The sequence below is a fragment of the Parasteatoda tepidariorum genome, chromosome 10 (genome assembly GCF_043381705.1).
Source record: "Parasteatoda tepidariorum isolate YZ-2023 chromosome 10, CAS_Ptep_4.0, whole genome shotgun sequence".
Classification (NCBI taxonomy): Eukaryota; Metazoa; Arthropoda; class Arachnida; order Araneae; family Theridiidae; genus Parasteatoda; species Parasteatoda tepidariorum.
The window spans coordinates 73,095,364-73,122,818 of record NC_092213.1 but is presented as its reverse complement, the minus strand read 5'-3'; the positions used below and the strand labels follow the sequence as shown (position 1 = coordinate 73,122,818).

General features: G+C 30.7%; 1 protein-coding gene across 2 annotated transcripts in view; it reads left to right on the top strand.

Annotated features, from left to right (window-relative positions):
* LOC107442626 (collagen alpha-1(II) chain) overlaps positions 1 to 27,455 on the top strand; it is a 92,393-nt gene that overhangs the window by 44,641 nt on the left and 20,297 nt on the right. For both annotated transcript variants that reach the window (XM_043042294.2, XM_043042295.2), the window contains exons 17-37: positions 758 to 811; positions 1,836 to 1,934; positions 3,732 to 3,776; positions 4,152 to 4,250; positions 6,068 to 6,175; positions 7,630 to 7,683; positions 8,524 to 8,631; positions 8,713 to 8,757; positions 8,838 to 8,891; positions 9,962 to 10,006; positions 10,092 to 10,145; positions 11,256 to 11,417; positions 11,575 to 11,772; positions 11,856 to 11,909; positions 12,030 to 12,191; positions 20,315 to 20,422; positions 20,500 to 20,553; positions 20,667 to 20,720; positions 23,072 to 23,125; positions 24,929 to 24,982; positions 27,374 to 27,427. In XM_043042294.2, the coding sequence (XP_042898228.1) occupies positions 758 to 811; positions 1,836 to 1,934; positions 3,732 to 3,776; positions 4,152 to 4,250; positions 6,068 to 6,175; positions 7,630 to 7,683; positions 8,524 to 8,631; positions 8,713 to 8,757; positions 8,838 to 8,891; positions 9,962 to 10,006; positions 10,092 to 10,145; positions 11,256 to 11,417; positions 11,575 to 11,772; positions 11,856 to 11,909; positions 12,030 to 12,191; positions 20,315 to 20,422; positions 20,500 to 20,553; positions 20,667 to 20,720; positions 23,072 to 23,125; positions 24,929 to 24,982; positions 27,374 to 27,427 (1,719 nt within the window). The remainder of the gene's footprint in view (positions 1 to 757; positions 812 to 1,835; positions 1,935 to 3,731; positions 3,777 to 4,151; positions 4,251 to 6,067; positions 6,176 to 7,629; positions 7,684 to 8,523; positions 8,632 to 8,712; positions 8,758 to 8,837; positions 8,892 to 9,961; positions 10,007 to 10,091; positions 10,146 to 11,255; positions 11,418 to 11,574; positions 11,773 to 11,855; positions 11,910 to 12,029; positions 12,192 to 20,314; positions 20,423 to 20,499; positions 20,554 to 20,666; positions 20,721 to 23,071; positions 23,126 to 24,928; positions 24,983 to 27,373; positions 27,428 to 27,455) is intronic.

Below are 27,455 nucleotides of genomic sequence, written 5' to 3'. Positions count from 1 at the left end.
CCAAGAATTTTTAGGTTTTCTTCTTTTTCTAACGTCCTGGAGGTTCTAATTAAAAACTTGTTTTACTTAAAATTTCCGAAGTATACGTAGAAAATGAACAATCCATTTCCAATAACGTTTTTTAATTTCCAAGTGTTGTTGGTTTCTGTTTTGCTTTTCTAAGAATTTCTGCATAACAAATTTTATGATAGCACTTGATGCGTAAGATTCTTCAAAAACTGCCGTTAATAAATACTTGAAGGTTTTTGTTTAATATTATTTTTATTACAATGCCACATATATTTGATCCATAGAACAGCACAAATCAACATAATTGAAAATTCTAATTTCTATTAAATTTGTTATGCTTTTATTTTTCCGGAATTTATTGAGAATAGCATATCGAATAGTTGCCTCGGGCTTTGTTTCATCTAGTGTATTTTCAATTTTTCATCCTTTGTAGTTAGTTATAGCTTAATACGGAAAATACAGAAAAATATATGATACGTAAAACTGTTTACTTCTCTAGTTTGTTATTTTCTAAGAATATGTCAATGGTTTTCATTTACTTTTTTAAATTTTAGTTTTATTTCGGTTCATAATTAGCCTCATTTTTACCCTCTACCGTTGAAATGCAACAGTAATTAGATAAACCTAAATGATAAGACTTTACTAGTTAGCTTATCATGTGGTGCAGTTTCAATTGTTAGTATATAAGTAAAGATTTCATTGAAAGTAGACTACAGGATACACTTAAAATTCATTATTTTTCTTTTAGGGGCCCATCGGAAGACCGGGACCTCCGGGATTTCCTGGTTCACCTGGTGCAAAGGTACAGTACATTTTACAGCTTTTAATTTTTTCCTTCATCTAAGTTTTTGATTTTGTAATTTTCCTTATTGCTTACCGAGTAAACTTCAATTGGAAAAATATAGATAGACAGTAAAAGCAGAAAAAATACGCTTTTTCGTAAAGATAAATTTTAATGTTTGTGATAAAAAATCATTTCAAATGGTTAAGTAAGTAAATGCGATACATTTAATTGGCAATTCCAAATGATGGTAAGTAAACGAATAGTTATGGATTAAAATTAGAATTAATGTTAAAACAAGTTTTCCACGACCTTAAGAAATAGAAAATATATGAGAGCTAGATAATTTTTCTAATGACTACTGCAAAATGTGCTTAAACGAAAGAATTAAAAAGTTATTCCTGGTGTATTTTGTGCAATTATATATATTTCCTTTCAGTGGCGTTATTTTGGGGACAAAACCCCCTCCGAAATTATATATATATATTACTTGATTAATGAACTATTGCACGGTTAGTAATGAACTATTGTACGGATGTAGATTCACTATTCATTTTTTGTAATTTAAGCGTTTATTGTTGTTGTTGTCGGTCATTAAGACAGAGGGGGTGCGATCTATGGCTCAGAGTTCCACTTTCTCCACACTCATACGTTACACCCGTTTATAGGGTGGACTCATTCATAAATCCATTCATTCATCCACAGATCGTAATTTTGACCTGAATCAGAGAACAATCAAATCGTTAAGCATGATTAATTTATTTGAAAGTTAGAATGTTCTTCAGTTTAGAATGGTTTTACGCAAAAGATTTCATTTGAATAAATTAAAACTAATATCAAACAGCGATGTATACATTAAGAAATTGAGTATATCAATTTAAAAAAATAGTTCTTATTATTTTAAATGCCCTGTTAAGAAAACTATTTATGCAAGAGTAACGTCCTTATCAGAAATCAAGAACTCGTAAAAAGAAATTAAACTTTTTTAATCGATTCTAGTTATGTGTGATATGATATGATATAAACTAAATGCGCGTTATTTCAGGGAGATGCAGGACCTGGTGGACCAAAGGGGAACCAAGGATTGCAAGGACCCCGTGGAGAGGCTGGTAAACCAGGTTTACCTGGGGAACAAGGACCAATGGTATTTTTTTATTTTATTAATTAAAAAAATTTTTATATTTATCACTTGCTAACTGATATACGATGAAATTTATACTAAAATTGTAGCTGATTTTTATCAACCACATAATGAGGTACCTTCAAACAAATACGGAATTTCCGTAATTTTAGAAATCATTTCTCTTATTCATTTTCATGAAAATATTTTTCTTAAACATTTATTCGAATATTTCATTAAATCAGAGTTTAAATAGCTTCGCCCTCCTCTACACATAAATTGTTTTAACAAACAGCTAAAAAAATCATTTTGAAAGGTGGTTGGTATCTTAAATTCGAATCAAATTTTATACTCGGTTTAAAAATTGTTTGCTTAAGTTCACTATCACAAAAATAAGTATCCTCTAATATTATAGGGTAGGGTTAATGAGTAAAAATTATTAATTTAATGTAAATCTAATAGTATAAAGTGTTTTTAAAATTCAATATAAATCTAATATAAAATATTTATAATATTTATTTTAAATCTAATAAAAAATAATCTATTTCTAACTGGCACTTTTGTGAATTCGAGTAAATTAATTTAAGCTTCATACCGCCCTCTTTTTTGCTACTGTATCTATATAATATGTTAGTAATGCCGAAAATTTAAGAAAGGGTGATTGAATAAGGATGTCGATTCCGGTCGATCACGCGGTTATTGATGTCCTGGAACGAGCAAGTTTTGAGCCGAGTCCTGCGGTAGAGATGTCACGATTACAATAGGAAATTTCTCATACCTGACCAGATGTCGAGTGTTACACAAGGTGTCAGATTCTGAGCTCCGGTCAGCCCATTTGATGTTCTTGACGAGGAAAAAATTTTGATGTTTTGAGTTATTGATGTTTAATCCTTTTGGTGAGTAATTCTTAATAATTCTCTCGAAATTATGTCTGGACGTGGCAAAGTTTGAAGCTCGTAGTTTAAAGNAATTGTTTTAACAAACAGCTAAAAAAATCATTTTGAAAGGTGGTTGATATCTTAAATTCGAATCAAACTTTATACACGGTTTAAAAATTTTTTGCTTAAGCTCACTATCACAAAAATAAGTATCCTCTAATATTATAGGGTAGGGTTAATGAGTAAAAATTATTAATTTAATGTAAATCTAATAGTATAAAGTGTTTTTAAAATTCAATATAAATCTAATATAAAATATTTATAATATTTATTTTAAATCTAATAAAATATAATCTATTTCGAACTGACATTTTTGTGAATTCGTGTGAATTAATTTAAGCATTATACCGCGCTCTTTTTTGCTACTGTATCTATATAATATGTTAATAATGCCGGATATATATATTAATAATGCCTAAAATTAAAGGTAAAGATTTGTTGACACCACTGCCCTAAGCTTTCACAGTGTCTTGACGCGGTGTTTATGACACACTTCAAAATTAATTTTGGCAATTCACGAACAAACAGAAAAGGAAAAAAACACATTTCTTTTCATATAAATGTTCACTTTTTATGAATTAGAATCGCTTGGTAAGATTTATTATTATAGGGGAAGTCTAAAATTTGCCCTTATGTGCGCAAGTGATCTTTACATTTTTATGATATAGATATACTCTTATAGATAGTATCAAAAATAAAAAGAACAGTTCTGGTAGCACTGCCATTAAAAAAGTTAAGCTTTCAAAATATTGAGGCTGTGTTTGTAACATATTTTGAAATATTTTCAGTCATTCATACGACAAACGAAAAAAAACTAAATTTTTACACTAACTTTGATTTTTTCCGAAATTGACAATATTTTGTAAAAATTTCTTCATTCTAGGGACCGTCAGGAAAAGATGGAGCTTCTGGCGAAAAAGGATCTCAAGTAAGTACTTAAATTCCATTGTGATTTCGATATAATTAACTGATTCCATAAATTACCTGTTCCAACATTCATTATCATATTTCGTTTGAATAACGCATCATTTTTGGTATGAACAAATTTTGCATACATCAAGAATCTCTTACTTTCAAGCATATTTGTTAAATAAAGGAATACTAATTTTGTTAAAATCTTTAAAAAATCTCCTTTATATATTATATCTTAGAAATTCCTTTAACAAACAACAGTTGATGTTTTCATTATTAGTGTTTACTTTTTCTCTGAATATTGTTATTTCTTGTTAACCTCTTCAGAATCGATGCACACATTATAACACTAAATACTGTTATACAATACAATTATAATTTTATTTTAAAGGGTGAAAGTGGAGCAGCTGGCCCACCTGGTTTTCCTGGTGCTCGCGGACCTCCTGGATTGTCGGGCAGTCCCGGATTAACTGGACCGAAAGGATCACCTGTATGTTTTTTTTTCTATATCTAGCACATTGCACTTGAAGTATAATATGATAATTAAAATATATGGTAATTAAAAAATATGCCAACTAAAAAATATGCTAATTATACAAATTTAAGAGCAGGGATTAACTCAACTGGAAGGATGCTCAGTTTATTGCACTTTTTAGATATAACTTTTTGCTCTTGAAGTACTCAAAACATACTGTTTTTTCTATCGAATATGAAAAATCAAACAAAAGTAGGAGCTGGACGATTGCCCGGTTTATGCTTGGATGGTGTCTTCCTTGGAGTTTTCCATACACTGATGTTTGTTTCCGGTTAATGGCTATTGCCTAGCATTCCTCACACTTGAAGTTTTTGTAATCTATCCCAGTAGTGAAATCCGTAACCAACTCTAAGAGGGGAAAAATTTTAGAATTTTTCCAAATTTTGAAAATAAAAATAAAATTTCAAAAAATCCGGCCATGCATTCCTTACTTTAATCCATCTGGGGAAAAATAATTCATTCACTTAGAGAGGCAGTTTGGAATTGAAAGACTAATCTAAAACTCCAATTCTAAGATGCCTCCATAGGTAATGCTGCGTAGTTTTTTCGCCCAAGCAGAGCTCTACTTACTGGAAGCGGTGGGATCAGTTTCTGTGTAATATAACCATTTGTATTTAAAGTATTCAAAACATACTACTTTTTTAATTTAATAAGTAACATTTAGCAAATGTAAGCACTGGAGGAATAATCGTATGCTCTTTAGATTAAATCTTTTACATTTAAGTATACTATCCTTTTTTTTTTATGAAATATGTAAAATTAAACACCGGGCACATTCACCGGACGAATGTAAGTACCGGGATGTATGTATACAAGACTAAGAGGATGTCTTATGTGCTGATGTTCTCTGTAACTGGCTCGAAACGATGCTTAGGAGGTTTTGTCTATTATAGCTATTGCATTTAAAGAATTCAAATTATTAAACAAATGTAAGAACCAGGAAAAATTGGACTGAAATCTTCCCAGTTTGTTGGTGTGTCTCTATATCTTTTTGCATTGTATTAGTACTGAAAACATTCTAATATACATATCTAAGCACTGATAAACTTAAAATATATAACATCATCTAAATTTAATACCTATTTGAGCTAACTAGGGTTTTATTTAACTTTTATTTCGTGCCTGTACGGAAAAAAAACATGTTATACTCAAAAGTCTGTTACAATAACAGGTGGAAACTGCAATATAAACTACTAATAAGTATAAGAACTTTTTTTTATTTTAATTTAAAGACATCAGATTATTTTAAACAGTAAATTTAAGGAGAAAAAAATTAGTGGACTCTTAAACATAAAATAATGAATGGCCTGATCGTTGAGTGATATGTACTATTCGTTATTTCATGTATCAGAACATATAAAAATATTTTTAAAAATAATTTTTAGAATAGATAAATAAGTTTAAAGCGCTAAATATTGTGCTCTGTTAAAATAATAGCGCTGCTCCGATTTTTACTTTTGGACACGAAACTTGCTGAAAGTCTTTCACGTAAGTAAAATTTAGCTTATATAGTGCAGCTATTTTAGAGTTATATTATTAAAAGATCGTCCACTTGAAACTTATTTTTAATTTTAAACATACTTAGAAACTATTTTAAAAAAGGTTTCTTGTTATTACATTGACTTACATGTCTCATAGACATCCAAAATTGATTGGCACTTAGCTGCTCGATGTGCTCACTAATCTTTATAGTTATAAATAATATCTAAAAGTTTATAGAAAAATGAAATGTTTGTTTTATTTTGTGGTGATATTTCTAAATTATAATACAGGGTATTCCAGGAGAGCCTGGAATAAAAGGAGAAACAGGGCGTAAAGGAGAACAAGGAGGACCTGGACCAAGGGGCTTGCCAGGAACACCTGGTCAAGCCGGAAAAAGAGTAAGTAGAATTAAAATAGAAAATATTGCAAATATTTATCATTTAATTATTTGTAAATTTTAACCAAGTATTTGAAGGTATGGTTTACTATTAACACTATCCACTTAAACAAACCTGCCATTACTCGTTTCCTCAGTAGACATCTGTCATCAATGACTTATATCGATGGTAATAAACATTTCGGAATCTGCACTAAGTGTTCCGCTGCCCAAGCCTCCCCTGAACATATTTTATCTTGTCTGGGACTTACCAGGCAGGACCTGGTTCAAGCTACTCTATTGGTGCTAGACTTTCTCAGAGTGAACGAGCTTATGGACCTGATCTGGGCTCTGCTGGTCATGGAGATGAGAACAACAACAACACTTACACAAAAAAAAAATTTAGATTTTTTTAAATGTCTAATATTAACTTATTAACTGTCTAATTTTATATAGAAATAATGTGGAAATTACCTATTATGTAATTGCAATTTATGTTACTTGAGTTATGCAATATCTGAATAAAGTACAAACTTTTATGTTAGCTGCCACTTAAATTTAAAAAAAGTAATATTTTAAAAATTACACACGCACGTAGTAAAGTTAAAGGAGCCTTTTAGACTAACAAACCTGCCTGCTTTCTACGCTTTTAGAAAAAATTTCGTCCAGTTCAAACTAAGCTTATCTTTTAATGTATTGTTCATCGTTTCATAAATTGTATTTAAACTTATCTTCCTCACCACTGCATTTAATAATGTAAAAGTTAATATAAAATGTCACTTTGATTTTGCTGCATACTGGCACAGCTTTTAAAATGTACACAAAATTACGAGGAATTCTGAAAGCTTTTAGTTTTTAATAGTCTACTACTCTCTAAACTGTTTTGTTCAAAGCGTAGTAGTTGACCACCCTGTCCTGAGTGTCTTGATGATGGATTCAAGTCCAGCTTTTAACTTGGAAGTATCTTAGAGGTGTCCATATTCATTCGTGCTATCTGTTCTTCAACTTATTAACGGCTTAGAATTCGTTTTTGTATAGAGCACACGGGGTCTGCATTTTAACGTGCAACGGAATCTGAGAAAATTAAATTTTATAACCGAAAAATTTGTAATAAAATAATACAGTGGATAGGTAAGGTTATTTTTCGAAAATACAAATTACACAAGTGCCAAGTCGTAGGGTTGTTGAAGAAATTTTTTAGTGGTAGAAAGTTTTATGTTTTAACATTTAAATCCGCAACCATGGCAAATAGTTCAAACATATAATTCAGATTATAAAGTAATTATGCTTTTAAGCGTTGTTGAAGCTTAATTTTTAGAAAATTTCTAACTATCACTTTGTAAAATTTTTAATTTTTTGAAGTAAAGCTCATTACACAATGTTTTGAAACCCGAAGAATCATTTAAGCAAAACCTAGTAACGAAGGCATTATAGAAATATTGTAATTCAACTTCTAATTTGACTATTTGTATTTAGGGAAAATCTGGAGCCCCCGGATCCCCAGGCCCGAATGGACCTCCAGGAGAACGTGTAAGAATTTCTTCATTATTGATTTTATCGCATTATGAATATGTATATTTTTAAGTTCATTCTTCATTATTCACCTTATCATTAGCCTGATGTTATTGGCCTCTAATAAAAACAGGTGTTTTAACATTATTATTGTCAGTCTCTAGACTTGAAATATCTTAGCAAACTCCATAGAATATATTATTGATCAGCAGTAAAGCACGTAAAGTGATATAAAGCTTGACAGTTTATTTATAATAAAGTTTTTAAACTATATTCAAAAGATGCAAAGCTTGTCAATATATGGAATTGCTGACTGAAAAAAGCATAAACTTTCAAAATCATTTAAAAGTGAAAGAAAGGTAGGGTTTGCTTCATTGCTTAGTAAACCTTCAGGGAAATGCTTTCTTAGAACGATCTAACAAGCAGCAGAAAATATTATAAGTTTTAGAACCAGAGCGTCACCTGTTGAATAGCCGTATAACTAATTTTAAGAATAAATTATCTTTATACCTTAGCGGTACGCCACAAACTGTATTAACTTTCTTGACTACCTTTTTTCTCTGAGTAATTTTTTTAAATCATCTCATATGTATTGGAACACTCGTATATTGTTATTATTTGAAAATTTTAGTTAAAAGAAAATCTGATAAATTTTAAATCTTATCACATCAATTTCAAATAATTTTTTATTGCTTCTTTTAGTGCATAATTATGATTGCATAAGTCTTTGATATTAATATATATTTAATAATCAGACTGCTTTATTTGCATTGCTTCTATGTTTCGTATTAAATTATATTTTAATTCATTTATATTGCATTTATTTTGTATTTAAATTCAATTATATTCAATTTAAAGGGTTTGGCTGGCTCTCGTGGACTTCCTGGACCGGATGGACCTGCAGGAATGAAAGGAGCTCAGGGTGACAGAGGACCACAAGGTCCTCAGGGACCTAAAGGCTCTCAGGTTACCGTTTTTCCATTTTGTCTAGCATCAATATATAAAAGATAAAATTTTATAGTTTTAGTTACTATTTTATTTTTGCAGGGTGAATCTGGTAGGCCAGGACCACAAGGTTTACAAGGATTAAGGGTAAAAACACCTAAATATTAAGTATTAAAAATGATTGTATACTAGACAATGGTCATTTATGACTTTTAATAATATTTTAGGGATTAGCTGGAAGGCCTGGACTTCCTGGCAAAGATGGAACTCCTGGTGAAAGAGTAATATTTTACATTATTTCTAACTTTAAATGATTGAAGAATAGCCTTCTTACATTTAAGTATCATAATAACAGTCAAATTTTTTGCACCAAGCAATATCATTGCCTTATTAGAATTTTTTTGCATCAGTCGATTTATTATATTTTTATAATTTCATTAAATTTAATCATAATAAACCTAAATGAAGTAAATTATTATTTTAAACAAAATATTTGTAATTTTATGTTTGATTTAAATTAATTGAGGTTTTGTTTTAAGAGTAAAATCTATCCTTAATTCTGTATTTTCAGTGAATTAAAAGCCTATGAAACTAGGTTTAGTAAAATAATAATCTTGATTTTAACATTTTTCATCCTCTCTATTATTTATAATCCAAATTAAAACCAGTAGGTATCTGATACAAAAAGTATCATGTTCTTGTAACTAATAATCAGTAGTTCTATTAGTTACTAACTGATGACGAAAAAATTTGCACTCATCCACTTCTATTTCAAATGGGTGAAACTTAACCAATACCAGGTTAAGTTTCACCAATTTAAAATAGAAGTGGATCACCAGGATTCAATAACATTTCATTCATAAAAAAATAATTAATAAATAATAATTTTAGGTAATCATTAAACATATTTTTTGCACAGTAAAAGATTAATGCAAAAAAATGTGATTGAGGATATTATTTTGTAATAATCAGCATACTTTCATGCAAGAATTTAATTCATATTTTTCTTTCTTTTATATGCTTCTTAAGTGTTCCATTTTTAAGACTTACAATCTTTTATGTGCTAAATTAAACGTAAAGAAGATTTTGCTGTTATTTTTTCCCCAAAAAATACAATTAAAAAAAGTTATAATAACGAAGAAGAGATTTTAACAATTTTATTTGAAAACATTTTTTTAAAAACAATCAAAAGTAATAAAGTTATTATTAGTGATTATTAGTGATAAAAGTAGTTATTAGTGATTTTTTAATGTTTTTTTTTCAAGCAACAGTTTTTAAGAAGATTAAAAAAAAAATATATAAAAGTTAAAATTATATTAAATTTTACTAACACCCATATTTAATGTCTTAGGGTCAACCAGGGGCTGATGGAAAACCTGGTGAGCCTGGACCACAAGTAAGCTTGAAAACGTTCGAATTATTCATACTTTACATAACTTAACATAATCGTTGTTAAACTTAATCTTAAAAAATTCTTTCAGGGTATCCAAGGTCTGCCTGGCCTTATGGGTTTACCAGGAGCTAAAGGAGATCAGGTATGATTTTCTAAATTAACCTAAATCATATGATGCAGAGGATAATTACAGTAACTAGAAGTATTACAAATTCATGGATAACATTGTTTTTGGCGTTAATAAAACAGTCATTCATTAGTGCCCTGAAACAACAATTTTAATGTTAAAACTAAGACTCCCGCTTGAGAGAAGCAACCATTCATCAATGTTCAGAAACAAGGATTGCAAAGTTATGACTAATGCAGTTTTCGACATGAGAAAATCAACCATTCTTCAATGACTGAAAAAGGAATTTTAAAGTTAGGCCTAACGAAAGGAACTTTAAAATTAGGTCCAGAAATAGGGATTTCAAAAGTACTGCTCATTGTTCGGAGACAAGGATTTCAAAGTTGTGACTAATGCAATTTTAGACATGAGAAAAACAACCATTCTTCAATGACTGAAAAAGGCATTTTAAAGTTAGGCCTAACGAAAGGAATTTTAAAGTTAAGTCTAAAGATAGGGATTTCAAAAGTAATGCTCAATGTCCAGAAACAAGGATTTCAAAGTTATGACTAATGCAATTTTAGACATGTGAAAAACAACCATTCTTCAATGATTGAAAAAGGCACTTTAAAGTTGGGCCTAACGAAAGGAATTTTAAAGTTAGAAGCAGGGAATTCAAAAGAAATACTTAAAATTTTTTGGCTTAAACGAAACAACCATTTATCAATACCTAGTTACAAGGATTTCAAAATTATGGCCGACATATTTTTAGCCTGAGCAGAAGAATCGTCATTAACAACCATTAAAGCTAAAAGCAGGAATTTCTAGGTTTGGGTCGAATCAATTTTGCGCTCAAATGAAACAACCATTCCTAGAAACAACAGGAATTTCAAAATTGGGACCCATTTTATTTCTGACTTGAACAGAACAAGCATTTATCGATGTCTAGAAGTAAATAGAATAATGCTTCAAAACTACAAAATAAGTCGATAATTTTTCGTACATATTTGAAAATTGTGTTTTAAAATATTTCAACCCTATTTTTTTTAATGTAAACAAAAACGTATTTTAAGAAAAATAACTGGAATATGATTAAACGTGTACACTAACCTTTTTAATTATACTTTCCTTGCATGGATATAATAGGGAGAAGCTGGACAAGATGGGCAACCAGGACCTTCCGGTCCACCCGGACCCAGAGGAGATTCTGGAAAGGAAGGAACGCCAGGTCCACCGGGACCCGCTGGGCCACCTGGAGAACATGGGGAACGAGGACCTCCGGGACCTCAAGGAGCAGCTGGATTTCAGGCAAGCTTATGACATTTTTTTAAAATTGTTACAGGCAAATCTATACGAATCTATATTATTTGTTTATTATGCAAATGTTTCGAATTGCTAAGAAAGAAAAAACGATAAAATACTTAGATTTTTTAATTTTTTTTCTTTTATGATTATTTTATCATAGGGTCTTCCTGGCATAACAGGAAATCCTGGCCAACCAGGAAAAGATGGAGAGCCAGGGCTACCAGGATCACCTGGCGCTCCCGGGCCGGCTGGTGAGCGAGGTGAAAGAGGATTCCCTGGTGAGAGAGGTTTACAAGGAGTAATGGGTCCACCAGGTGCTAGAGGTGACACAGGACCACTAGGTCAAGACGGCATTCAAGTAAATACCACTCAAATCAAACTATATTGCATATTTTTATTAAATATAACATTAAAGATGCAATTTTTTTTTCTCTTTTGTAGGGTCCCCCTGGTGAAAAAGGCTCTAAAGGACACTCTGGTCCATCAGGTTTACTGGTAAATAACTAAGTACTAAGTTATCTTTCATAAATGTATGACAGAAATTCGATTGTCTGTAAGAGAAGTTGAATCATTTATAACTAAAAAAATGTGATCTTAATGGCCACTTGTTTTCAGGGATTACCTGGCTCAAGAGGAGAACCAGGTCCCAGAGGTCCAAAAGGAGATAGAGGGGATCATGGACCACCAGGTCCTGAAGGTCCCCAAGGAAGACCTGGAGATCAAGGACCGCAAGGATTGGTAGGACCTACTGGACCACCTGGCGAATCTGGAGAAAAAGTAAACTTTTTGAATAAAGATTGTATTAAAAGGGAAACTTTGATCTTAAAGTATTAACCCTCTATTGAAAGCTTTTTATTCATTTATATTCATTGTTTTAAAACTTGAAGCCTCTCTTTTAACAAAATGCGTGTTAGTAAAATTTTGTCTTAATAAAACTAACTGCGCAACTCTGATACTTTCCTAAATAGATTTTTCTTAATTGAAGTGATAAATAAAGCGAGGTACTATACTTTAAATTTAAACAAAAATTTATAAATGAATTTCATTTCTCAATATTTCTTTTTTTTTCTTCCCTTAATAATACCTCAAAATGAGATTTTCTGTTATAAACGGAATGAAACTCTCATATGTACAACAGTAGCAACAATTAAGGAAAGCAATATTTTTATTCGTTATAAATGCCTAATATACCTTTCTTTATTCTATTAAAACACTCAACATAGCGAAATATTTGTTCTCTGTAAAAAATTTCTTTATTAAACATCTTCATGATAACTATGTTATCGTGAATGTCTGAAATCAAGAGAATGTCGACTTTCTCCGGTGAATGACAACAATCACATAGTAGCTTTGGTGAATGTTCGAAATATTTGTTATATCCGATATTAATTTATTCCTTGATATTATTATATTTATTCGATACTTTAATATCTGTGTTCGGAGTACCGGTTAAATACCGGTTCACACTGGGCAGTGGTACTTGACCTTAAAAAAATATTGATGTATCGGGGAGTTGCAATTAACTGGACCTAATATACGTTTTAAACATTAACCAGAGACACTACATAATTGTCAACAAGCACCAATTTTGGTCATTCAGAGTAACAACTTGAATACATAACTTGATAAGGAGTTACTGGATTGCTGAATAGATTTGATAGCTCAATTGTTCTATGCTTTCAGGTCATAAGGGATGATTGCAATGAAAAATTTCTTTTTTTACATACTTTTAAGTTTTATTTATGCAGTGGTGTAAAAACTTTCTTATTTTGAATTTATCACACTAATATGTATTACCAGGCTTGCCAACTATTACGCTTTTTACAAAATATTTTTTATAGTGGTTAACCTTTAAAGGTCAAAACTTTCAATATTTTTGGTAGTTTTACAGACATTTTAATAGCCTCAAACCGAAAGATCAGAAATAAAGTGGTGTTGTATGTGAAGTTTTAAATCATTTATGCATAGTAGTGTGGAAAATAAATTCTAATGCATATATATATATATAAAAAACATTAATATATAAACTTAAGTACCATTAGAATAAATGCTAACAAAAAGCGCAGAAAGTTTTGCAGCCCTGTATTACCTTTGCCACCATAGAAAAATATTTTATTTAATTACGGAAATTCCGTAGCAGTTGCAAAGTGTCTTTTTTTATAAACATTTTTTAACATTTATTAATTTCATAATTTTATTCTTTAGTTATTTTACGAAATTCGAACATTTATGCAAACCTTGTAATATATTATAACTATAATTATCTTAATGACTATCTGAAATCATTTAAGTACTTTTTTTCACACTTTATGCAGCAGCTAATTACAAAACAAAACAAAAATATCCACTTTGTTTAAACATATATGCCCTTCCATTTTTTAAAAAAAAGGAAGTTCTTTTGCCACTACAAAATGTTTCCACACTTCATCGACAGAAAATGGGTTAAAGAATTAATTGTGAACCTGCATCTTCGGTACTTTCAAGTTTCCGGAAAAGTGAAAATGGGGAGATGAAATTTCTATTTAATTGACCAATTATTCTAAAATAATGAACAAATTACTTCGTAGGGAAAATAGAGTTGTGTTTAAATGTTTTACCTTTATTCATTTTTTTAAAAAATTAAACTAATGGTTGAAATGAAAATTAACAGCTACACATCAGTAGAAATCTTCAACAATACATTTTGTCAAATTGTATAAATTATTATTTAATTTTATAGTTTAAGACTATCTCGCAATGCGGCCTTCAATTATTTTCTTTCTGTGAATTAAACTGATTTCCGGTTGAAAGTTTATTCTTATTCGAAACTAACAAAAATTTGGAATGGAATTAATTGCGAAAATTTAATATTAAAAGTCAACTGATAGAGTTTTAATCTTAACTCATTACCTTTAATCTAGTTATTCAAATCCTCGGGAAACCAATAATGTCCATATTTTAGTCAATTACTACCAGTTCTTTATTTAAAATTTATTTATTGATAAATTTGCCTGCTAGCGTAACCTTGTTTATTTTATTCATTAGTTCTTTCTGAATCTGTCTCTTATAAAAGGAGATGTTAATACAAATTGATAATTCATTTACAGTATATATGTATATATACTCGATATCTCAAAGCGGCTCGCTAAAAAAATATCGAGATAGCAAGTTCAGAGCTAATTAATGTTCTAAAAAGTAGAGGCATAAGAATAACTATTAATAATTATGTATGTAATAATAGTTGACTATAACTCTAAATACAACAGTTATAATTTTATTTTTAAAAGTCAGACAAAAATAATTGTGCATTAAAAAGAAAAGAATTGGTCAACAATAAACTAAAATTCATTTTCTATTTTGAAAAAAATTCGGCATAACAAGGTTTAGAGCAGAAATCCTTCAACATAGGAATTCAACTTGCATTAGGAGGCTAGGGAAAAAATATTTTTTTGTTATAACAAGATTTTCGAGATATCGAGAGTATAGTATTTCATTTTTAGCTTCTTTTTTGCGATAAGTAAGAAATTCGTACCCACCAAATTTCCTAATAATATAAAAATCTGCTTTACTTTTGAAATCTCAAAACTGTTTTATTTCAAACTCCCAATTTATGTGTGCCTGCTTCTAAAATCATTACTAAATGCATAAAATATTCGCCTAGTTTAATCACAAATTTAAATTCATTAATTTGAAGAAATAGTTTTACTCTTAATTGCAAAATATGAGTCCGTTGGGGTCCTATTGTTATTTGAACATACTATTAAAGGAAAAATTTTTTTAACTTCATAAACTATTAAGCGATGATACGTACGTCTAAAAATGTAGAAAATGGTAAACTATAAAATGCATAACTCGATAAACGATAAAATTGGAAAAATATTGTGATTAGCAACATTTTCTTTCAGTTAATTATTACAAACGAATGCAAGGAAGTGGTGAAATAAATTTCTACCACTAATCTGTTTTTCAGGTACACATATCATCACTTACTATTAGTTAGATAAACAACGAAAAAAATAAAGTTTCTTACTAACACTTTTTAATCAAAAATAAATTTTACTAATTTAATAATTTCCTACAGTTGAATATGGGCAGCATTTAGTCTCTCAATAATATAACTTACGCCTGCACGTGTTGTGCTGGCATTTTTAGATAAAATATGAAGATAGTTCCTGAGATACGATCTTGCTTCGCCGTTAAAAATATTTCTTCAAGTAGTAACGAAATAGCAGCTGTATATGTAGTTTATTTTTTCTTTTTAATCTCTTCGCGGCGGGCGAGTCATACAACCATTCTCAGAATGTCGATGATCAGGGTAAAAAAAAAAGATAAAACTGGTAGCCAAACTATTTTTATAGCAGTTTATTTGTGGACGGGATAATTATAATTTGCTTTTTTTTAAAATACACCACTACTTAGTACGAATTAAAAATTGTATAGTTACACTTTTAACACACACGGATTCGTTGTGTTAGATTTAAAGTAAGAGCAAAAATAAGTTTGTCAATTTAGCTATGCCCTGGCTATATCATCCGATGTGCGTACACATTGATGTTTAAATACTGAGTTTTTGAAGAAATAAATTACACTGGGAATTTTTTTTTGTAGTATGAGAGCACATTTTGAATAACCGTACGTCGATGTTTTCAAATCTGTCATACCTGCCACCTTTTACTCATTTGGCGTAAAATTTTATTTCGATATTTAAAGTGGTAGTAAAATGTATGTCTTCTATACATTCCTTGCATTTATAAACTTAATTTATAATCATTTCAATCCACCACTATTTTTAAAAAAAATTTATCGAATTATATTTCAAAAAATTTTTTTTTATGTATAATAATCTGTAACACTGTTTTGATAGTCCGCATGTTTTTAATTAAAATCGTAATTTAAAATTCCAATTTACTACCACGGTGGAAAATCAGCCTCGAAAGTACTAAAAGTTGAACTCAGAAAAAGAAGAAGAAAAAGGATTCAGCTCATTCATTCTCTGCGACGTTCATACAGAGTTCATTCTCGAGTGAAATCTACTATAAATAGAGGGGTGGGATAAAAAAACGATAATACTTCGCATTTTATAATGCGATACGTAAAGGTCAAATGTTTTTTGTGTCAAGTGTTATTTTCAAAGGAGTTGACAAGTGTATATTCATGTATATAAACATATGAGATATTTATAAATTTATACAAAAACTAAACTAAAAATACCATTTTGAAAATAATCTGTAGCTCTCCGCACAAAATTAATGTCAGGTTTGAGTTCCTTACACCCGAATTAGGCATGATTAAATACTTGTATAACTGCATAAAATATTTGTTCCCCAGTGTTATTTATAAATTGATTTTTTTGCTTAGGAACAAAAATTAAGAACAAAATGAAACATAGTTTTGTAAAAGTGATTTTTAAAATTTAAATGGTGATGAAACAAAAGTTATATTAAGTGTACAAGAGACTTCTTTCCTCGCTGAAAGTACAAACCTCATTTTACAGTAATTCCTTTATAAAAGAAAAATACCCTTTAACCCTTTGTAGAACAGGAAATTTCGAATTAAAATTTTAATCAGGCAGGACTAGTGCTGCTTTAGGCAATACATTCTATGTGAACTAGCATACTTTACCAACTTGCTTAAACAATAGTGGTTACTAAACGTTCAAAAGCAATTAGTTTTACCCTTCTAGTGGTTTGTTGCCTAAGTGTTCCAAACTTGGCTACACTGAACCGGAGAGGGTTAATGAATGTTCTATTGTAAAGAGACAAGTGCATGCATATTCAAATTTGTAACGAAGTACCCGATTGAATTATGCAGTTCATCTGTTTTATACATTGAAAAAATAACTAATGGCATCCTTGTTTAACAAGGAAGTTTCTTTCATGTACTAAATAATCTGGTAGTATTTGAAAAAATTCTAGAAGTAATTGTGTAAAAATACCTAATTTTAGTCAGCTCCTGTTTTTATGACTTGTTTTTTTCCCTTTTTTTTCATAATAAACTTTTTCTATCGGTATGACAAACAAACAATAATCTGATCGTTTAACCCTTTCGCGCCGACTGTCACAAATACGTGACAGCATAAGACTGNAAAAATTCTAGAAGTAATTGTGTAAAAATACCTAATTTTAGTCAGCTCCTGTTTTTATGACTTGTTTTTTTTCCTTTTTTTTCATAATAAACTTTTTCTATCGGTATGACAAACAAACAATAATCTGATCGTTTAAAAATGTTTTTATGAATATATATATATATATATACATATTCCGTTCCATTATATTTTTTTACAGTGGTAGTAAAATAGAATTAAAATTTCAATTGTAAGCAAAAAATTGCGTTATATTTTAAAAAGCTTCAGGTGACAACCATGACGACGATCTGGGTTTGGTGAGGTGCGTGCCCGCGTTAGCGGGCACTTGACCTCTTCATCTGAAATTTTTGCCCTAGGGCGACTGGTATTATTGGCATAGGAAAGGATAATGGAGGAGTACAAGGCAGTTGGCGGCTCGAAGTATCTGCATGAGCAGCTCAAGTCATGAATAATTAAATTAATATTGGTAAAGAATATACAATTGAATAATGAAAATAATAATAATAAAATATGTACAATTAAAAATAGTACAAGTCTGAAAATTGAAGGGAAATATATACATTATTTACAATATATACATTTGTGAGTCTCTGTTAGTACGACGACCCGGCCGTCCCGGTAGTCCACCGCTCGTGCCGGGTTGCTCATCGTTCTGAATTTAATAGACCTACAGCTTGCCCAGATGGGACCCTTCAGGTTAGCTCCTTCCCCGGGTTCGCTGTAGGCCTAGTGTCATAGCTGTGTATGTTTGTGTGGGGAGGACCTTATCTGTTGTACCTTCGTGAAAGTATACCGTCGGATAGCAGGAAGTTTATAATAGGGTTGTGGCTCCTACTATCTTGGATAAGTTCTTTGTCCATAATATTCTTATAATTTACAGTATTTGTGTTTTTAGCACTATGAAAAAAGCTAGCGCTCATTAGGTTAATATATTCGTTGACTGTCTCAATATTTAGATCTCTACGTATGTAATTATTTGGGATGTGCCAGGGGGCTCCAGTAATTCTACGTAGGAATTTATTTTGCAGTGTTTCCAATTTCTTGATCTGGCTGTTGGTGACACAGTTCCATGCAGGACATGCATAAGTGAGAATCGGTCTTATGCAACTTAAATAAAGGTGCCTTTTTAAATGTAATGGCAGCTTTGAGCTTGAGTTAAGTAAGGGTCTCATGCTGGCGAAAGCAGCTTGTGATTTTGTAATAATTTTGCTAATGTGGTCATTCCAGTTAAGTCTGTGATCCAGGGTAAGCCCCAGGTAATCAGCTTTATTTACGACAGGAATGTTGTTGGAGAAAAGACAACCATGATTGATTGATTGATTGATATGAGTGGAATCTCGGTGTTAAGCGCGAAGCGCTTCTAACCGATTCATCTATACTGTTTTGGCATTTAGTCCAGAGGTCATATACAGTTCATAGTTCTAAGTTAGGATCAGATAATAAGTCCATGATGAGGTGAGGCATGAGTTGATTCAGTAGTACATCAGTTGTATGGGGAATTCCCCTGGATTAAAGTTGTGAGAAGATGCAGTACGTCTTGGTCCTTCAGCAAGTCTTTAAGTTCACTGATGAGGCTAACAAGTCTGTGGGCTGTAGAAGTAGTCGTGTCCTTGGTCGTTTTTCTCTTTCGACTGGGACGGGCCTCGCACCCAGTGAAATTTGAGGTGTGGTTTTGCATGCAGTTGCAGCATTTAGCTGGGGAGTCTCGGCTCTTTCTGCACTGGAATGAATAGTGCCCAGACAACCATGATAATAACGCATATTAATCTATATGCTTAATTTTTTTGAGAATAGTGGTGATCAAAATCATTTAAAAAATAAGTTTATAAAAGAAAAAAAATAGTATATATTTACTACCACTTTAAATATAAAAATAAAATTTTACGCGAAATGCGTAAAAGTTGGCAGGTATATATATATACATATATGTATATATATATTCAAGACTGGCCCTCCTCGGTCCATGTATATGTTATGTAAAACTGTGCGTGTGAAATGTAAGTTTGAAAGATATCAAATGTTGGGCTGAATGCATTTCGTGTGCTAGGGCAACACCATATCCCTAAGGAAAGAGGCAGTAATTGAGCTACATTTAGTATTGTCATCAATTAATTCTATATCTAGGAGTGAGTTAAAATTACTGGTGATGTAAGTTTTTGCATCATCGTAAAAATTTGTATTTAAATTTTTAATATAGACATTGATGTCATAAATTTCTAGATCCCTTTTTATACTATTATTGCTAATGCATTTAGGGGAGCCGACAAGTCTTCTAATGATCTTCCCTTTTGCCATAGAGAGTTTATTTCTTAAATTTTCTCAACTTCTCCAACGCATCTGGTACTGCTGATTAGGAATTAGCTTTTAAAAAAGAAGTAGCACTCAATAGATCCACTGAAAGATATTTTTGTTTTAGACGGCAGACACTCTGTACCATGTACTAGTCCTTCGATTTGTATGAAAGAAAACATTCCTGTACACCATGGCGCTTTACCTTATCAACTAGAATCTAGATCCTTATCAACTATTCTACACTGAAATCTAGATCTAGTATTGAATGCTTTGGTGTTATGCGCGAAAACCTCTTTACTAATATATCTTTTTGATTTTGATAGCAATAAAAACGTTGGTCTTCATGACAGGGCTTTTGCAGAGATAGAATATTTTCTCTTTTATTAAAAGTTTGACTTAAAAAAAATTATAATTTGAAGGAGTTATTGAATTTTTTAGTCTCTTGTGTAAACGGAAACATATAAAAATGTTTTTATTTAAGAGAGAAATTTTTAGATAATTTGAGTACTAACGAAATAATCTCTTTTTGTTTTTGCTTGGTTAGGGTGAAACAGGACCACCAGGTCCTGATGGACAACCCGGATCTCCAGGTGTTCAAGGGGATAGAGGAGCACCAGGCCCACCAGGACAACAAGGCTTCCCTGGTCCAGTCGTGAGTAAACATTTAATTAAATTGATATGAATGTCAATAAATATGTTCGAAAATTTTAAGGTCAATGATTCTTGTAGGGATTGCCTGGAGCAACTGGAATTAAGGGAGCTCGAGGACTTGCAGGACCAAAAGTGAGTAAAGTGTTTTAATTCAAACCTGGAAAACTGCTTACTAAATAGTTCATTTATAATATGAAAAAAAAATTTATTCCCTCATGACTTTGACGTCTTTTTTTTCGTTTTAGGGGGACCAAGGAAATGTTGGACTTCCTGGATCACCCGGAGAAACTGGACCCCAAGTACATTTCATTTCTTTGACTTTAACCATTAACTTAAATTTCATTGCATAGACTGAATTAAATTTTTCCATTATTAAATATTTGTGCTATAACGCTGTTTCAAGTTTTTTTTTTTTTTTAATTAAATTAATTATCCCAGATTCAGTATAGTTTTGTTCTTTTTCTTTATTAAAATCTAAAAAAGCTACATAATAAAAGCCAAAGAAAAGTAAAACGTTCCTGTTAAAAACTTATTGTAAACCATTGTCTTCTTATGTTGTTTTCCTCCATTCTTTTCTTTTTTGTTCAGCTTGGAGCCAAATCAACTTGGCGTGAGCAATTTTATTAATCGTAGATAAAATAAGTACATGCATAGCACATATAAACAGAATCATATTTTAACGAGGTTAATGTCCTTTTTTATGAAAGTCAGAATTACAAAATTTAGATGAATAGTCTTAATCAGTGGTTCCCAAAAAGGGTTCATGGGACCATAGGGTTCCATAGAAAGATCAAAAGGGTTCCGAGAACTAGAATCTTACTAACCAGCAATGATTTTTGAAACATTATTTTTTTTCCAATGCCCACCTGTGTTTACATTTTTCGTCAATTCAGGCATTTACAGGGCAATTTTTTTGGCCTCTCTTTCAAGGGCACCATATTAGGTGGGCCAACGTTGCTCCCACAGCAAGGACAGATAGTACAGAGAAGGAAAGAACATCCTTGCCTTGCCCAGGATTCGAACCTGGAACCTTTCTGATGCAAGGGTAGTTCCCTGACCCCTACACAGGCCGGTCGGCTGATTTTTGAAACATGCAATTAGTATATTTATATCCAATCATTTAAACTGAGAACAACTTTTGTTTTTGTTACCAGTTGCGCGTGAGACTTTTCAACTCATCTTAGATAATCTCACACTGCTGATTTCAAATATGTTGTCGGTTTCTCTCTACAAGCAACAATTTTCGTGCAATTTAATAATATAATCCGAAACAAGATTTTTGAAAATCACTCAAATGACTAACAACTGCCTCCACTTCTCGGATACATGAGGCATGGTAAGAAGAAGGCGATAATATTTTTTTAGTTTATGATGGGATTCATTAATTCTATTTTTTTTTTTGTATTAAGTGTTATTTTATATTAAGTTAGTATATTAAGTGTGTGTAAACCTATACGTTCATTATAAGCTTCAAACAAAAAATAAACTAAGCACTCATACAAAAAATAAACTTAACTTAAGAAATCTGGAGCTTTCCGAACAAAACTAATTCCAGATTTGAAATCCCCACTCCCGAATTAGGTAGACACAAGTGTTTGTATAAATTAAACAAAAAAAAATTCCAGTGTAATCCATAATATATTTAATATTTTATTTGTTTATATAAAATAAAATGCCAAAAAAGTATAAATAACAATATATTGACAATAATTGAATAACAAAATAAATCATTGAATAACAAATTAAATAACAATAATTGAATAAACTACGACATCTATAAAAAAAATCCTTCAGTATTTCTCATCGAAGTTTTCAATTAAAAAATTCACTAATAAGCACAGTTAATAACAGTTAAAAATTCACTAATAATAACAGTTAAAGCAACCACATTCACTAATAAAGGATTATGTATGTTTGATAATCATTCTCAACCTTTATATTAGTTCTTTTTCAAACACAATAATTCAGCCTATTTTATTCGTTTTCAGTTCGTGCATTTACTAAGAACAGTGCAAATACTAAGGTCGTGCATAGATTCAGGTGGCACTCCAGACCTGTTATTTTATCTCTGTGATGTATAGCCTAATTTAGGATTAGGTAAATAATTCACGAAAAAAAATTAACATGATGACGCGAAAAAAAATATTTCATTCTTCACTTTAAGTATTTTCAAAGCAGTTTTTCTTCAGTTAGAATACTTACAGCTGATAGTAAACTTTATTTATTAAAATGCGATTCTTCTGGAAGAAGCTCAATTATTCAGAGTTCCATAGTCGAAAAACATTAACCACTGCTCTACATAACTGAAAAAAATAATGAATCGGAAAACTTAAAAAGAAAACAATGAATTGAAGAGAGACTTAAAAGGAACTTATTACAGAAATCTGAGAGGGTTGAAACTTTAATAGAAACTTATTATTTAAATCTGGTAATTTGAAATATGATCTAAATAAGGAATCGATACCACGTTTAAGCAATAAACATACTATTAAAGTAAAAAAAAAAATTTTTTTTTTAAAGATTCGTGGGTAATTTTAAATATCAAAGTAATAATTGTTTCAAATATACTGAAAAACTGTTCAATATTTTTTCCTTATCTTTTTTTTTTCCTTTTCTTTTTATTTTATTGTATCACTATTCTTTTTAACAGGGACAGCCAGGACTTCGTGGACCAAAAGGTCCAAGAGGAGAAGAAGGAAAAAAAGTAAGGGACATTCTGTATTCAGAAAAACTCTTTTAAAATATATATTAGGAATAATAAAATCTGTATTAACTAACATCAAGTAAATAATTTATAATACTGTTTGGTTTTATTTTTTATTGTCTAAAACCTAAAGCAATAAATAAAGGCTATGAATGTGAATAAAGCTCACGCATGAGCATAAACACGCGTAGACTAGTATCGGTTCTGTAAAGAACCTTCCTTCGAGTCAAAACAGAATTAAAGCAATGCAGGCAAATAAAGAAATAAACTTACCCAAAAAGGACCGCTTAGTCTAGAATTTTCAATTGAATATAGGATATTGTACTTTGAGTTGCATATGAATAAAGCTAAGCTTTGTGCTACACGTGAATAAAACTGAAATTTGATATATGAATAGAGGTAAGCTATGTTCTTCTTACGACTAAAGCTATCTGTTTATGTGCTTTTATTTGTGTTTTATTCACGTTTTTAAGTTATGATAACATTTAACTCAGAGTATTCTCTGGCTTCATTTAAACCAATGCGTTCATATTACATTAACTTAGCATTCTACCCACAGAAGACATTATCTCATTTATCAGAATTGATAATTAATGTGTGTTGATACCTTGCTCAACAGTTAATCTGAGTTGAGTATTAAGTAATTTAGCCCTTAGAGCAACCACCTACACCTATTGGAAAAATGTATTATTGAAATTGGCAATATGTGTTTTGTTTCTAGTAGTTAACCACATACATGTAAAACTGTTAATTAGGAGGTTTTGTCTGAAAATAAGTTTCCCGGGATGACTGAGGAGACAAGAAGTATAACCAGACATAAGATAAGACCAAAGATAAGATGTAAATTCACCCACTTTCTCCTTTGACCACGCACATTCAAAACGCACCTTCTCTCCATATCCACCGAGACCAGACTTAAAGGCTCGTCTTCGTTTTGCGTAGAGCTAAAACGCCGCAAACTACTTGGTTGCGGTCAAACGATACTTCCTCCTCTCTGTATGCGTCGCATGCCATGTGACAAAGAGGAAAATTGCGTCATTGAAATTGAATTCGTCGCTATTTCACGTCTTTTTAAATCCTGCGATTATTTTTGTATTTCTGAATATAGCTAAGAGATGGCGCAACTAATCCCACTTTTTTCGCAGTGAGATTTTCCGTCTTGAATTGAAATCGAAATCGTTTCGTACTTTCTGTAATTTCGCTTTCATTAGTGTTGAGATTATTCATTAGTATTACAATTATTTCATTTCATTAGTATTGAAATTGATTATAATTAATTAATTATCAGTATTATTTTTTAAGATAAAAGCTAGAGATCAACAGATGAGGCATCACACATTTCACCACCAATAAGACAAGCAAAAAACTGCCTGCTGACAAAAACATTTTGCATTTTCGAATTAAGGTTAAAACATATATTAATTTTCAGCATTAAAAAAGTCTTTTTTTGGGGGGTGTTAGGAAATTCGAAAAAAAATTCAACAGAGAAGTGGTTAATAGTGTATGGATATCACTATAATTATCTGCTGTGTTATTCCCCCCCCCCATTTTTGCTCAATTTCATGAGGAAAACTAGAGGGGAAACTCATTACCCTCCTACGTCCACACTCTCGTAGATCTTGTATAAATAAAAAATAAATATTGTTTTATTCTAAATATAACCAATTTTCAAGAAGAATTTTAAAAAGTTTTATTGTACAATAAATTTTTTATCTGTTTTTAAAAGAAATGTGTTAACAAATTCAATGATATTAAATTAATAATCTGTCATAAATTTTAAGTGAAAAATTATTGTGATTTTAGGGAGATGCCGGCTTCCCTGGAGCACCAGGCCGTCCTGGAGAACCTGGTCATCCTGTAAGTATTGAATTTAAATTGTTGGAACTAGATACAAGTGATTCAATATCTGTGTTATTAAAAAATAAGACTCTTTTTAAAAATCAGATTTGTTTGGATAAAACAAACTATTACAGGTTTCCGTGGAAAATAAGCCTAACAGATGTTGTCAACAATTAATAAGCAAGTTTTAAAAACTTAGTTGATTTTAAATGTAATATTACACTTAATTAAGTCTTCAAATGTTACCAACTTCTAACCTATAGTCATAGCAGTAGCGAAAATATTGATTTATTAAAGAATTTTACAAATAATAATTACGAAGCCAGTTTACGTCAGTGGTAATCAAAATAAAGGGTGTTTCAAACAAAAATGAACCATCTATGTAGGGAGTTCCTATATGACTACCCGTAACATAAATTTTTGAAAAACTTGTCAAAAATAAAGTTAAAAAAATATTCACATAAGAAATCACAAATTAATATTTAATGCGGAAAAAAACAAAAACACTATCAAAATATTGCGAATCATTACTGAGGAAGACGGAATTGCCTAAAAATATCATAATATCTTTAATTGCCAGAAGGAAAACCGATAGGTTTCATCAGGCAATCAAACTGATTTTGATTTTTTGATTCACACTTTTCTCACTTATTATTCAATATATATCTTTTATGCTTTTACCATGTTTAATTATTAATTTGTGACCTCTAAAATTTATATATATTGTTTTACTTCATTTTTGACATGCATTTTAATAATATGTATTAAGGGTTGTCAGTATGGAATATCGTGTAGACTACTAAAGAATAACTACCTTCGATTGAGATTTCTTAAACTACATAGCTCAAGGTGCATAGATTAAGAAACTAAATTTTAAATGAGGATCTTCACGAAATTAAAATTAGTTATATTAATTGAGAACTCTACAAGACATAAAAAAGGTAGAAGACAAATCATCATTGTTATGAAAAAGAGCTGCGTATGTAAATTTAGTGGGAAGGAAATACTCTGAAGTAATGAATATATGTTGGACAAAAAATTTTCTAGATGTAATCAATTAATAATGATGAAAAATTATCACATACGTTACTAAATATTGCTCATTGAAGAGGCATATTTTTAAGACTTTTTTTTAAAAATGCACGTGGTATCTTGAAATTTTTTTTTCTTTTTGCTATTTTATTGTACAGTTAATATACAAAAAGAAAAAAATTTCAAAACACTAAGTAAAGCCACTACCCCTAAAAGAAAACTTTAAGTAAATTCGCACAATATTGAAACAAGGTTTGAAGACAAAATATCGTGATACAGAATCTCCCACAAGCATAATACCAATAGACAAAAACTCAAGTAAGCAAAACATCGGGGACCAGAATCTCACGCAGACATTATGCGGTTTCGTAAAAAAAGAACATCCAGAAATAATATCACTAGAAAGAATATCACAAGGGCATAATAACGTCGGACAAAAGTTCATGTAGGCAAAATATTTCCAACAAACATAATATCCAGAGATATAAATTCAGATAGATAAAATATCGTGAAACAAAATCTCACAAGAATATATTATCAATGGGCAAAAGTTCGGGTAAACAAAATACCGTGTGTTAAACATAAAAACGAGGGACAAAAGCTCAAATAGATAAAACATGGTAGTACAGAAACTCACTCATGCATAATACCGAAGAACCAAAGTTCAGAAATAAAAATGCCATAGGACAAAATCTCCACAAACATATTAACGAGGGGCAAGAGCTCGGTTAAGCAAAATATCATAGGATAAAAACTCACACATGCATAATTATGGAGGTACAAAATGTACCAAATAAAAATGCCATAAGACAGAATATTACAAATGCATAATACTGAAGGGCAAAAGTTCAAATATACAGAAGAACATCTCGCAAACACCTAGGAACAAAATTTTTCGTAAATCTCGTGCGGACAAAATACTTATCTTTAAAAATTTTATTATAGTAGCATTTTTCGCACACACGTTCGAAAACAGACCAAACATAAAACGTAAAGCCATTTTTTGTATACTTAGTAAGAGTTTAAAATAAGTACTCTGAGATTTTTAGAACCGAGTATAGAGAATCAATATTATAAAATTTGTTTTTGCTCTTTTTCAACATAACACGATGTTGAGTATTTTGTTTTTCTCATAGCTTCGAATAATTGCTTTTTCTCTTTTTCAACATAACACGATGTTGAGTATTTTGTTTTTCTTAAAGCTTCGAATATTTGTTTTTGCTCTTTTTCAACATAACCCGATGTTGAGTATTTTGTTTTTCTTATAGCATCGAATATTTGTTTTTGCTCTTTTTCAACATAACACGATGTTGAGTATTCTATTTTTCTTACAGCTTCGAATATTTGGGGTATTTATAAATTATTGTTGTTTTACAGGGTTCACCTGGTAATCCCGGACCATCTGGACCGCCTGGAATAACTGGAATAAAGGTAGGTTTAAAGTTAAATAAACACACTT